Below are 13557 nucleotides of genomic sequence, written 5' to 3' on the forward strand. Positions count from 1 at the left end.
TGAGTTTCATGTGGTCTGTGAGTTATATATTGAGTACTGTGAGATTTTGGGCTAATATCCAATTATCAGTGAGTGCATACCATGTGTGTTCTTTTGTGATTGGGTTACCTCACTCAGGATGATATTTTCTAGTTCCATCCACTTGCCTAAGAATTTCATGAATTTATTGTTTTTAATAGGTGAGTAATATTCTATTGTGTAAATGTACCACATTTTCTGTATCCATTCCTCTGTTGAAGGACATCTGGGTTGTTTCCAGCTTCTGGCTATTATAAATAAGGCTGCTATGAACATAGTGGAGTATATATATCCTTGTTATATGTTGGAGCATCTTCTGGGTATATGACCAGGAGTGGTATAGCTGCGTCCTCAGGTAATTCTATGTCCAATTTTCTGAGGAACCGCCAGACTGATTCCCAAAGTGGTTATACCAGCTTGCAATCCTACCAACAGTGGAGGAGTGTTCCTCTTTCTCCACATCCTTGCCAGCATCTGCAATCACCTGAGCTTTTGATCTTAGCCATTCTGACTGGTGTGAGGTGGAATCTCAGGGTTGTTTTGATATTCATTTCCCTGATGACTAAGGATATTGAACATTTCTTTAGGTGCTTCTCAGCCATTTGGATTTCCTCAGTTGAGAATTCTTTGTTTAGCTCTGAACCCATTTTTTAATAGGGTTATTTGGTTGTCTATAGTCTAATTTCTTGAGTTCTTTGTATATATTGGATATTAGCCCTCTATTGGATGTAGGATTGGTAAAGATCTTTTCCCAATCTGATGATCATGATTCTAACCCTTTCAAACAACCGTTAAGTCCCAAATAAACTCTTCTATAAGTGGCATTGGTCATGGTGTCTTATAACAGATACTATGATCTTGATTGAATGCTCGATCCCCAGTTGATGGAACTGTTCAGGACTAATTAGGAGATGTGGCCTTGTTGAAGAAAGTAATCAAGACAGGCCTCAAGTCACCATTTAAAAGACAAACTAGTTGCCTGGATTACAAACCATCTGGCTATTCTGTTGTCTCCAAAGAAAATCATCTCACTGAAAAAGATATCCACAGACCAAGAGTCAAAGGAATAAACATTCAATTGATAAAGCTATTCAAGACAAAAGTACTTAAAAGCTGAAGACTACTACATAACAATAAAAGGAACAGTACATCAAGAAGATATAACAGTTGTAAATATATGTATACTAAGTGTTGGGACTTCTTTCATAAAACAAACATTAAAGGGCATGGAAAATCAGGTAGCTACTGATATAGAGATAGTGGATAACTTCAACACACTTTTATTTAAACTAAAAATCAACAAAGAGACAAAAGTTAAACCAGCTTATGCAGCAGTTAGACCTCTATCATTATCTACAGAATATTACATTTAACAAAGACAAAATACACACTCTTTTTTAAAGCAGTCCATGGAACCTTCCATACAACATTATAGGCTACAAAGTAAGTTTAGCAAATACAAAAGAATTGATGAATTCTAGGTCAACTGGTGGTTCTTAAAGGGAATAAATTTAAAATGTCCTAGAGTCATATTCGAGTGTGGTGGTGTACGTCTTTAATCCCAGCAGAGGCAGGCTAACCTCTGTGAGCTCCAGGACAGCCTGGTCTACATAGCAAGTTCCAAAGCAGCCAAGCTACACAGTGAGAACCTCTCTCAAGACGGAACACAATTCTTAGAATCAAATGAAAACAGTATCACCACTTATTAGCGTGTCTAGAATAGAGCTAAGGCAGCTCTAAGGGCAAGTTTGTAGCTAGCAAGTATTCATTCACATTAAAAATGAGTGAGTCATACATAGCGATCCACACTTATCACAGAACTTGGGAGATGGAGGCAAAAGGATTAGGAGGACAAGCTTATCCTCACTTACAAAGTGAGTTTGAGGCAACTTTGTAAGTGACTATATAACACTATATAACATCCTGTCTCAACTCCCCATAGCCCCAAAATAACTTAATGATATTCTTCAAAGTCTCAGAATAACAAAATCAAGCCAAATGCTGCAGACAGAAGAAATAAAAGATAAGCTTAGAAATTAATGAAGACTAAACAAATATACAGAATTGATTCTTTAAAAAAAAACAAGATTAGCAATCTTAATAAATTTAATCAAAAGAGAGAACTATAAACTAATAAAATTAGAGATGTTGTGGTGTTTTGAATGAACATAGGCCCATATGGAGCAGTACTATTAGGAGGTGTGGCCTTGTTGGAGTAGGTGTGGCTTTGTTGGAGGAAATGTCTCTTCAGGCAGGCTTTAAGGTCTTAAGATGCTAAGCCAGCATCAGAGTTGGGAGAAGGACCGAAGGAGCTGATAGGGCTTGCAACCCCATAGAAAGAACAACAATATCAACTAACCCAACTTCCTGGAACTACCAACATGATTGCCACGATGACAATGAACTAAAAAAAAACTGAACTGTAAGCCAGCCCCAATTAAATGCTTTCCTTTATAAGAGTTATGGTCATGGTATCTCTTCATAGCAATAAATACCCTAACTAAATAGCTAATTAGATACCAGGAACTTCTTACTCTATTATTGTGATAGGCCTGATCATGCTTTTCTTTGAAGAAATATTGAACACTTTAGAACTTCAGACTAGAAAAGCAACTGGACACTTTAAGTGGGCCTTAATGGGCCATATTAATAGGAACATGGAAGACAGTGGTGGTGAGAGTAATTTAAACTGTGCCCCTCCAACAGGTTTCAGATGAGAATAATATTAGTATGTGGCCTAGAGATCATTCTTTTGATATTTTGGTGAAGAATGTGGCTGCTTTCTGCCCTTGTCTAGAAATTTGCCTTAGGATGAACTTAAGAGTTATGGATTCTGGCTATCACAAATAAGGCCGCTATGAACATAGTGGAACACGTGCCCCTGTGGCATGGTGGGGCATCTTTTGGGTATATTCCCAAGAGTGGTATTGCTGGGTCTTTAGGTAGACCTATTTCCAATTTTCTGAGGAACCTCCAGACTGATTTCAAGAGTGGTTGTACCAGTTTGCAATATCACCAGCAATGGAGGAGTGTTCCTCTTTCTCCATGTCCTCGCCAACATGTGTTGCCATTTGAGGTTTTGATTTTAGCCATTCTGACTGGTATAAGGTAGAATCTCAGGGTCCTTTTGATTTGCATTTTTCTGATCACTAAGGACTTTGACCATTTCTTTAGGTGATTCTCAACCACTCGAGATTCCTCTGTTGTGAATTCTCGGTTTTAGTTCTATACCCCATTTTTTTTTTTTGATTGGGTTGTTTGGTTTTTTAGTGGTTAGCTTCTTGAGTTCTTTATATATTTTGGATATTAGCCCTCTATCGGATGTGGGGTTAGTGAAGATTTTTTTTTTCAATCTGTAGGGTGCTGTTTTGTTTTATTGACTATGGCTGTTGCCTTACAGCTTTCCAGTTTCATGAGATCCCATATGTCAATTCTTGATCTTAGAGCATGAGCAATTGGAGTTCTGTTTAGAAAATTTCCCCCTGTGCCAATGAGTTCAAGGCTCTTTCCCACTTTTTCTTCTATTAGCTTCAGTGTATCTGGTTTTGTATTGAGGTCCTTTAGCCACTTGAACTTGAGCTTTGTGCAAGGTGACAAATATGGGTCTATTTTCATTTTTCTACATACAGCCAGTTAGACCAGCACCATTTATTGAAGATGCTTTCTTTTTTACCATTGTATATTTTTGGTGTCTTTGTCAAAGATCAAGTGTCCATAAGTGTGTGGTTTTATTTCTGGATCTTCAATTCTATTCCATTGATCAATGTGTCTGTCTCTGAACCAATGTAGAATAAAGGGACTCATCCATTGGTAGAGGGAGTGCAAAGTTGTATAGCCAGTATGGAAATCAGTACAGAGGCTCCTCAGAAAATTGGGAATTGATCTACCTCAAGATCTAGCTATACCACCACTCTTGGGCATATACTCAAAGGATGAGTCATCCTACCAGAAGGACTTGTTCAACCATGTTTACTGCTGCTCTATTTATACTAGCCCAAAATTGGAAACAACCTAGAAGTCCATAAACAGAGGATAAAGAAAATATGGTACATTTGCACAGTAGAATATTATTTGGATATTAAAAATGGCATTATAAAATTTGCAGACAAATAGATCAAACTAGAAAAAAATCCTGAGGTAAGCAAGAACCAGAAAGATAAATGTGGTCTGTATTTGGTTATATATGAATATTAGCCATTAAATAAATGAAAATCAAGGGGATTGGGAGCATTGAGAATGGGAGAATCAGGTGGGGAGGGGAAGAGAGGAGAGATAGGGTTCAGGGACAAAATGCAAGGAGAGACAGCTAAAATTGAGGGCCATTTAAGGGATGGTATGGAAACCTAGCACAGTGGAAACTTCCTAAAATAATGAAGTTTCCAAATAATGGGGGGGGGGCAACTAGACATTTTTGTCATCAAAGTTTCCAATGCTGGGACTGGGTTATATCCAGTTGAGTTGTTGGCCAAAGGAGTCCCATGGAAATCACTAAACAACCCAGGCTGTTGCCAAGACAATGGGGTGCTCTCCACAAATTGACAGCAAAGTCCCCTGGGAATCCCCAAATGACTCAGGCTGTTGACAAGACAATAGATTGCTCTCCATAAACTAACAGTAAGCCCTTATTATTGAAGACACCAACACAACTCATTGAACATGAGATGATTAAGCTGGTCCCTACACAGAACCTTTGCACATTCTTAGCTTTTGGGTATATTCCCAAGAGTGGTATTGCTGGGTCTTTAGGTAGACCTATTTCCAATTTTCTGAGGAACCTCCAGACTGATTTCCAGAGTTAGTTGCTAAGAATGGACAATGTATGGCGGTGTTAAATTCCCTACAAGGAGTCCCCAAGAGGTCACTATGTAAACCTGTGAGGGTGATGCCCAAGTTACAATGCAGACCACAGGATATGGGCAATGCCGAGACAATAGGATGTCTGTGAAGGAAAGTTGCAGACACTCTGGAGTGAAGGTGTCTCAACAGAGAGGCTCTCTGTGCTACAAGAGGCAGAACTGGAAGCATAGGGCTCTCCTCAAGCCCATTGGGGCCCATGGGATTCTATTACAAGCTCCAGGTGCTGGGCAAGGTGCTGTAGCATTTGATGCTTGCCCTACATGGTTTTAGTCCTGCATCAGTCCAATCTTTCCTTGCTAGGTGTCTTAGTCTTATTTCCATTTCTGTGATAAAATCCATGACCAAAGCAACCTGGGGAGAAAAGGATTTGTTTTGTCTCACAGCTAGAATCCATCATGAAGGGCAGTCAGAACAGGGACTCTAGGCAGGAATCCGAAAGCAGAATCCATGGAGGAACATGGCTTACGGGCTTGTTCTCCATGGCTCTCTCAATTTGCATTTCATAAAACCCATGACCACCTGTTCCGGGATAGCAATAACCACAGTAGTCTGGGATCTCCAACATCAATTATTAATCAAGAAGATGCCTCATAGACTTGCCCACATGTCAATCTGATAGAGGTATTTTCTCAGCTGATTTATGTCTTCCAGCTGAGCCTTGCTCAAGGCAGACAAAAACAAAACAAAGCTAACCACCACACTATGCTCATGTTCCTTACTTTTAAAATAGGAATCTAATACTGTGACAATGTATACCAAAAGCATTTACCTTTTCAAAAAAATTTTACAGTCTCACAGTACTAATGCACTTCCTTAAATCCCAGAAGAAAATGAACATTTGAACAGTTTTGGGAATGTTAAATAGACTAACTGCATTGAGAGGTGGGCATAGGATTTTTGAGGCCAAGAATAGTATTTTGTTTTCAAGTTGACAGAGGGTGAACCTGTGATGGCTAATTTGGATAATCAACTTGACAAGATTTAGAAGACAAACCTCTGGCTATGTTTTCAATGCAGTTCCAGAGAGGTTTAACAGAGGAGGGAAGAGTAGTGGCATTACTCTAGGGCTGGGGTCCTGCCCTGACTAAGAAGAAAGGGAGTGGAACAGCAGCATTTGTCTTCTCTTTCTCCTGACTGCAGAGAAAATGCACCCAGTGTCCTCAGATCTCTGCTGCCATGCCTCCTATGTCATCATGGCCAGCTGCACCTTAACTGTGAGCCTGAGGAGATCCTGAAGCTGCTTTAGTCAGGTATCTCGTCATGGCATCAAGAGAGGAACTAATACAAGACCCAGTGAATTATCTACACAAGGGAATTTTAGTCAGCTGTCATGAAAAAGAAAATTTGTAGGAAATGGATGGAACTGGAAATCATGTCAAATGAAACAGGCAGATTCAGGAAATTAAATGCAGTATATTTTCTCTCATATGCAGAATCTAGTTTTAAATGTGTGTACAGGTCAACAGGTTCTAGTTCTTAAACTTGAAGAGAGTAAGATTTAAAAGAAGGAACAAAGGAGGAAGAGAATATAATGGAACACGTGACATGAAAGCGAAGAGGGACATCTGGGAAGAGGAAAGAGACAAGCAAGAGACGGGAGGGGAACAAATGAGACAAAGTTTATTGACATATAAGTAAGAATGTCATGAGGAAATGTATTACTTTGCATCATAAATTTAAGTAGGTATTAAATTTGAAGAACCAAAATAACCATATAACTAGAGGTTATAACTGTGAGAAACTATCAATTTTAAAGTAATTTTTCAGATAATAAAAACTTGTAACATTAAAAGGAAAGCAGATTTGGATGGGAAAATGCTCTTTGTGTACTCCTACATATTAAGAAACAGTCTTAACAACACCTGTAATCATCTTGAAGAAGTTAATGAAGAGTCGGCGCCCCTATTCCCTGGGCTGGGGGACTAAGGTGGTTAATATTGGGCTGTCTTTCTAGGGAAAAGTAGTGGTTTTGTTGGAACAAGGAGGATTAGCTAGGATTTATTTCACAGCCATAACCTATTGGTAGAAATCAGTATAATTGTTATCAAGATGAAGTTATAATTTTTTTTTTTGGTTTTTTTTTTTGAGACAGGGTTTCTCTGTGTAGTCCTGGCTGTCCTGGAACTCACTCTGTAGACCAGGCTGGCCTCGAACTCAGAAATCTGCCTGCCTCTGCCTCCCAAGTGCTGGGATTAAAGGCGTGCGCCACCACTGCCTTGCTATAATTTCTTAAATAGTACAAAATTTACTTTGATTTCAAATTTAAGGTTTTCATTGGTAAGAGCTTTTTATTAATATAAAAGTGAGAGGAATAGTGTTACTATCATAGGCATTGTGCCTGTATATTTAGAAATACAAGGCTTAGACTCAGTCCTTCTTTAACTTTTTCAACTGATTTGAGATGGTTAGCCTGTGAGTTAAGGGTCTATAGCAAATTCACGGCTTGGAGTTTATTGTTAGGGTGTTTTCTATATTTTCTTTAGAAATAGCTGAGAGGAGTTAACAGACAACAGTCCAGATTACCTTACATGGACAGTAGGTTTTCAAAACATCAGAAGTCCCCAGAATTGACATTACAAACATTTCTGTATTAATGTTCATTTTGATTAGAGACCTGTCTGCTCCTGACATCTTCCTGTCTTGGATTCTAAGAAGAAACTGAGCATCTTTGGAGTTACTCCAGTTGTGGTGAGACAGCCACTAGGAAAGAGTTGCCTCTTTCCATCTACAGACAAATTACTGTTCAGGAAAGGACACACTTGCAGAATAGTTGACTGATTATATCTGCCTAGACAAAGTAATCAGCCCTTAATAATTCTGCATCACTAAGGTCTGTCAGATGATCCTGGGCCAGAAGGCTGAAGATCAGATGCTCCAACGTTTTGTAGTACAGGGACTGTCCAGGTGTTCAGCGGTCTCTATAAATTGGCTAAGTTTTAGAAGCTTTGCTTTGTGCTTCCCATAATTTCAGTTAACTCAGTCATTCTGGATTTCTGACGGGGTTGAAAACTTATAGTCTCATAGCCAATCCTGGCTATTTATTTTGAGAGAAAAGATTTGAGTGGATGGTTTTCAGCTGACATTCATTCTAAAGCCAAGAAAATAGCCAGGATCAGAACTAAGTGTTTTAGTTAGGAGAGATGACAGAGGTTCTGGTTAGTCAACAAAATGATGGACTGGGTATTAGAACTATCTTGTACCTCACTGGTACAAATTGGTATAATTATGCTGTAATTGTATTTTGAGAGAAAAGTTTTATTTTAACAGGAAGGGTGATATGTAGGAGGAGCTAAGGTGGGAGGAGTACCGAGGGGAAGAGAAGGAGTAAGGAGAGGAGGAGAGGAGAATCTAGGTGATGAGAGAGAGAAAGAGAGAGAAAGAGACGGGGGAACATGGAGGCAGATGTTCACGTGTCTCCACCAGTCAAAGATAGTTGATATATCTAGGTTAAGTATTGGGTTACACTACTGATTGAGCATTACTAAACTTATAAAGCCTTTGATTAACATTTAAAAAATTGTATAAAAGCAAAAAGGAGAAGGGGGCATGGGATAGGAGTTTTCTAGGGAGGGGAAAAGGGGAAGGGGATGGCATCTGAAATGTAAATAAAATATCCAATAAAAAATAAATTTAAAAAACAAAAAAGAAAGAAACAGTCACTACACAGCAAGCAAACTCCACTCCATCATGTATGGGCAGTTGTTCAAATACCTGCTTTTGATGCAACAGGAGCAGACAGCTCTTTCTGAGGAGGGTTTTTTGAGTATCCAGGAGTCTCTATAGGATCATCTGTGAAGCATGCTTTACCAAAATAAATAAGGTAACTTTAGGAATTCTGCTAATGCTGACAGTGACCAGACACTAGTATCTAAGAAGCTGTGATTAAACTGGTAGTAGAATGCCATAATTTTCTTATAAGTAATGTCATGATAGGTAATCAGAAGTCATTCAAAAATCAATGATGATAATTTAGAGGGGAGATTTGTCTTTTTTATTTAAAATTTAATTTTGGGTCTCTGTTGCGAAGCCTACACTTTCTCAAGCATGCCCTATTATCCCCTTTAAAAAGTCTGTTTTACTCTCCTTTCTTTATTCTTTTACTTTCTATGCATTTAAAATTCTATGAAAATATTTCAAATAAATTCCAATTAAAAGCCTGGTCTGCAAAATCAACCAGTAAAACAAACAACAGTGTTAAAAACTGTCCTTAAGAAGACTGATAATGTAACACCACTTACAGCAGTAGCATTCCATTTCTACAAGAATGGACAGAATACTAACACTATAAACCATTGTAATATTTACTTGTTATAAAATGATATTTGAAACAGTTTAATTCCAAACAGATTAAGTCTCAGAACAAAGATAATAAAACTACACCCATAAATTTTATCTATTTATTTGTATCATTTATATCATGCTTAAATGTATAACATAAAAATGTCAAATACCCTAAATACATCAAATATTAAAGTTGCACCTCAGAAGTTTTCTTTTTTAGATTTTAAGATTTTACTTTATTTTTACGTGTATTGGTATTTTACCTGCATGCATGTATGTTCATGGGTGGGTGCCTGGTGCCTGCTAAGGTCAGAAAGAGGAGTTGGATCCCCTGGAACTGGGGTAATAGATGACTGTAAACCACCATGTGTGTGCTAGGAACCAAACCCAGGTTCTCTGGTCCTTTTCAATAATAATAAAGCTTTTAATAATTGCTGAGCCAACTCTCCAGGTACCATATCTGTGTTTGTTTGAGACAGTGTCTCAGCATGAGGCCCTGCCTGGTCAGGGCTAACTATGGATACCAGGGTAGCCTAAAATTTACAGAGATCTGCCTGCTTCTGCTTTCTGACTGCTGGAATTCTTTGCCAACAAAGGCCTTTAAAAATCAAGCCAGGCATAGTAGCTCATGTTAGCAATCCCAGTGTTCAAGTCACTGAGGCAGGCTACTTTAAATAGGAGCCCAGTGGGCTATATAGTGAATTCTGGGCCAAACTGCATCATACTGTGAGGCTCCTCCTATCCCCCTAAACCCAATATAAATAAATAAAAAGCTAAAAAACCCAACTTTTTGACTTTGGGTTATATGAAGGTGCATGGAATCAATAGTTCTAACTCATGATGAGGATATGAGAGACTAGAGCAGCGTGTTTCTATTAAGCACATGAACATTAACTATATAGGTAACAAATCTTTCCTTTTATATTTTACTCACATTCTAGGTTTTCCTCAATAATTTCTTCAATTATCACATCAGGGCTAGATCCCAGTTGAGGTAGTACAGCAACAGTCTTAGGAGATGTCACCACAACCACCTCTTTCTTTGGCTTCTTGTTTTTCCCTTCTAAATGCCTGTCAGAGGTCTCTGCTTGCAAAGGAGGTACAGGTGCTTCATCAGCCAGGACAACCATATCTACCTTTTTCTTTTCTAGTGATGAGTATACATCACAACAGAGTTCCTTTTTATTATTAAATTTCTTTTGACCATTCTGTCCAACTTCATTTTCATTCAGAGGGTAACATCTGTTTAAAAATACACAGCAGGATTACTTTAATAGTGGCCTTCAGAGTATTTCTTTTTCATTTGTTACTTGACAGTATGACAAACCAAGAGATTAAAGTTGTAAGTGACCTAGAGGCATCTTAAACACCTTCAGTGAAGCATAAACATATACCATACAATTCAATGATTTTTGGTAATCTTAAAGAGTTGCATACCCTAATATATAATCTAATATTACAACATGGTCACTGGCCCAAGAGAACCCTCTTGCTGTTTTCAAACTCCCAAAGAAACTGCTTACTTAAAGCTCCAAGGAGCCTTTGAGATCATCTGTTCTGTTCTTTCTGTTCTGTTCTGTGCTCTGCTCTGCTGTATTTGAGGCAGGGTCTAAGTGGTTCAGGTTGGCTTGGAACTTACCTGGTCTCTAGAGCATAATCTTCCTGCTTCAGCCTACCAAGTCTTGAGATTACCTGGCTACCTTTAGGGTTTTAAAGTCAGGAAGGAGTATCATAATTGAAAAATTGAGGAAAACTTCAAATATCATAATAATATGATCCTACAATATCATCAGTTTTCCAAAGAAGTCATTTTGATTTGGCTTAAGTGTTTCCTTTAAATTATATTAGCATTTTTTCTTACTTTACTTAGTTTTGTGTGTGCTCGCTCATGCATGCATGAGTGCATGCTTATGTGTACCATAGACATGTGAGGAAGCCAGAGATTTATTTCTGGTATCTTCCTCAACTGCTGTCCACCTTATTTATTTGCTGAGACAAGTTCTCTCACAGAACCTGGCTTCAGCAAGTTCCAGTAAACTCATCCGTGGTGCCCAGCTTTTTAGCATGGTGTTGAGATCTGAACTCTGGTTTTGCATGGTGAGCCCGTACAACAGCACTTCATGGACTGAGCTATCTCCTCAGCCCTACTTCCTGCCTGCACAACAGCACTTCATGGACTGAGATATCTCCTCAGCCCTACTTCCTATTTTTTCTGCCTTGTTCTCATATCCAGATACTTTTAATTTATCAATTTTATAATTAAAAAATTTTAAATGCAAGAGAATGAGTTCAAAAAGGTTACATTTTAGTTAACTCATGATGGATCTTATTTCTTCATGAAACAGTAATGGCCAATTTACACATTAGAGAAAGGCAACTGAATTTAGTAACAATGTTTATCTGCCTCTTTCAACAGAATGTGTGCATTTACATTAAGAAAAATCTAATCTAAGTTGTACAGAGGACCTTTATGAAGGATCCATTTGTAAACAACCTTGTATTATAAACACCTTTGCATAATAAATCTCATCAGACCTTACTGAATGTTTAACTAGCTCCCTCTCACTAATATTTCCTTATACAACACCACAATTTCTGTTTATCTTCATCCTTTCTCTCCCTGTACCATATAAATGCTATTTATATTTCAGGTCACTTTATTGTTTTAGATTTAAATATTTTCCAGAGTACTATCCTTGATCTTTTTCAATACTTGCTCCATTGGGCAAACTTGTCATTTAATATGAAGCTTATAGAATTTACCTTCATAAATGTTTAACTCAGAGTAGTCATTTAAAATCAACACAAGATTAGCAAAGACTTTTATATAGAGGAAGGATAGTTTTTACCTTAAAAATATTTGATAGAAACTATATTCAAACTTTAAAATTATCTAGAAGAACATACTGCCTGCAAAGGTTGCTGATTATCCATGGAAGGCCCCAAAGCTAACCCAAGGACTGCCTGTGGGAAGACTGGTACCCTGTGTTCTTCTAGCAAGGTCTTCCTTATGACAAAGAGGATAATAGGCTATCTCAGTCTGATGCCATTTGTACTAGTTTCCTTTCTTGTTGCTGTGATAAAACACTCTGACCAAAGGAAACTTGAGGAGAAAAGGATTTTTTTTTGTCCTTTACTTCCAGGTTGCTGTTTATTACTGAGGCAAGTCAGGGTAACCCAAGCAAAGCTTAAAGCAGAAACCTGATTGCTAGCTTGCTTGTAGGATCATACTTATCTTTTTTAACACAACTCTAGACCACCAGACTAGAAATAGTGCCACCAAGTGGGCTGGACCCTTCTGCACTGATTAATAAAGCAATCTCTCATAGACATGCTTTTAGACCAACATAAGGTAGGCAATTCCTCAGTTGAGGCATCTCCTCACAGATGACTCTAGGTTGTGTCAAACTGACAATTAAGGGCAGTACCTAGAAGAGTTTGATTAATTATTACTCCAATCAATTTGATTCCTCACTTCTGTCTGGGTAGTAGGAAAAAAAGACCAACATAAATAATCTAAATCCAGAATCAAGTTCAAGATCTTGCCTTACACCCATTTACTCAAATGCCTCCACCACCTTTCTCCTCAGGTGGCCAATAAAATAGGAACTAAATAGCACTATTCTCCTCTCAATTTACTTTTGTTCCTGTATTCTTAATATAGATGTGTGTCTGTACATGTGCACACTTGCATAGCTTTGGCTGGCCTGGAACTTGCTAGGTAGGTTAAACCAGTCTTAGATTCAAAGAGATCTACTTGCCTTTACCTCCTTAGTTCTGTGACTAAAGGTGCATATGTGTGGCCAGAGTTATCTTTTAAAAATATAGTCTAGGGGGCTGCAGTGATGGCTCTGCAGTTAAGAGCACCTGCTATTCTTACAGAGAACCTGAATTCAGTTCCCAGCACCCACATCAGGTAGCTCACAGTCAACTACAACTTCAGTTCCAGAAGATCTGATGCTCTCCTATTCTGGCCTCCAAAGGCACATTCACTCACATGCCCACATAGACCACACTATAAAAAAAAAGATAAAATGAAAAAATAAAAATGCAATCGAACGTTTGTTATTTTCATGTTTAAAATCTTCTGAGTGTGTTTTTTATCATCCAATAGAACTGTTAACAACACTGAAAGTGTCAACTCTATCCACCCCCTCCTCGCACTAAGGTCTGAATCTAGGGCCTTATGCATACTAGTAAGCTGCCATCTTGGAAGCAGAGGTCAAGATTATCATTAGATAGAGAACTTGTCAGCTCCCTAATTTTGAACTTTCTAGACTGCAGACTAAGGAAACAAATTTTTATTCAGGCATTTTGTTATAGCAGCATTGAATATGCTACATGTGACAACTAGGCATTTGAGATCTGGCTTATGAAACCAAAGAAGCAAATCTGTCATTT

General features: G+C 38.2%; 1 protein-coding gene across 1 annotated transcript in view; it reads right to left on the bottom strand.

Annotated features, from left to right (window-relative positions):
• Rnf17 (ring finger protein 17) overlaps positions 1 to 13557 on the bottom strand; it is a 123627-nt gene that overhangs the window by 75487 nt on the left and 34583 nt on the right. The window contains exons 10-11 of the mRNA XM_034498835.2: positions 10091 to 10398; positions 8587 to 8676 (exon numbers count right to left, since the gene is read on the bottom strand). Coding sequence (XP_034354726.1) covers positions 8587 to 8676; positions 10091 to 10398 — 398 coding nt within the window. The remainder of the gene's footprint in view (positions 1 to 8586; positions 8677 to 10090; positions 10399 to 13557) is intronic.

Source organism: Arvicanthis niloticus, chromosome 3 (assembly GCF_011762505.2).
Source record: "Arvicanthis niloticus isolate mArvNil1 chromosome 3, mArvNil1.pat.X, whole genome shotgun sequence".
Lineage (NCBI taxonomy): Eukaryota > Metazoa > Chordata > Mammalia > Rodentia > Muridae > Arvicanthis > Arvicanthis niloticus.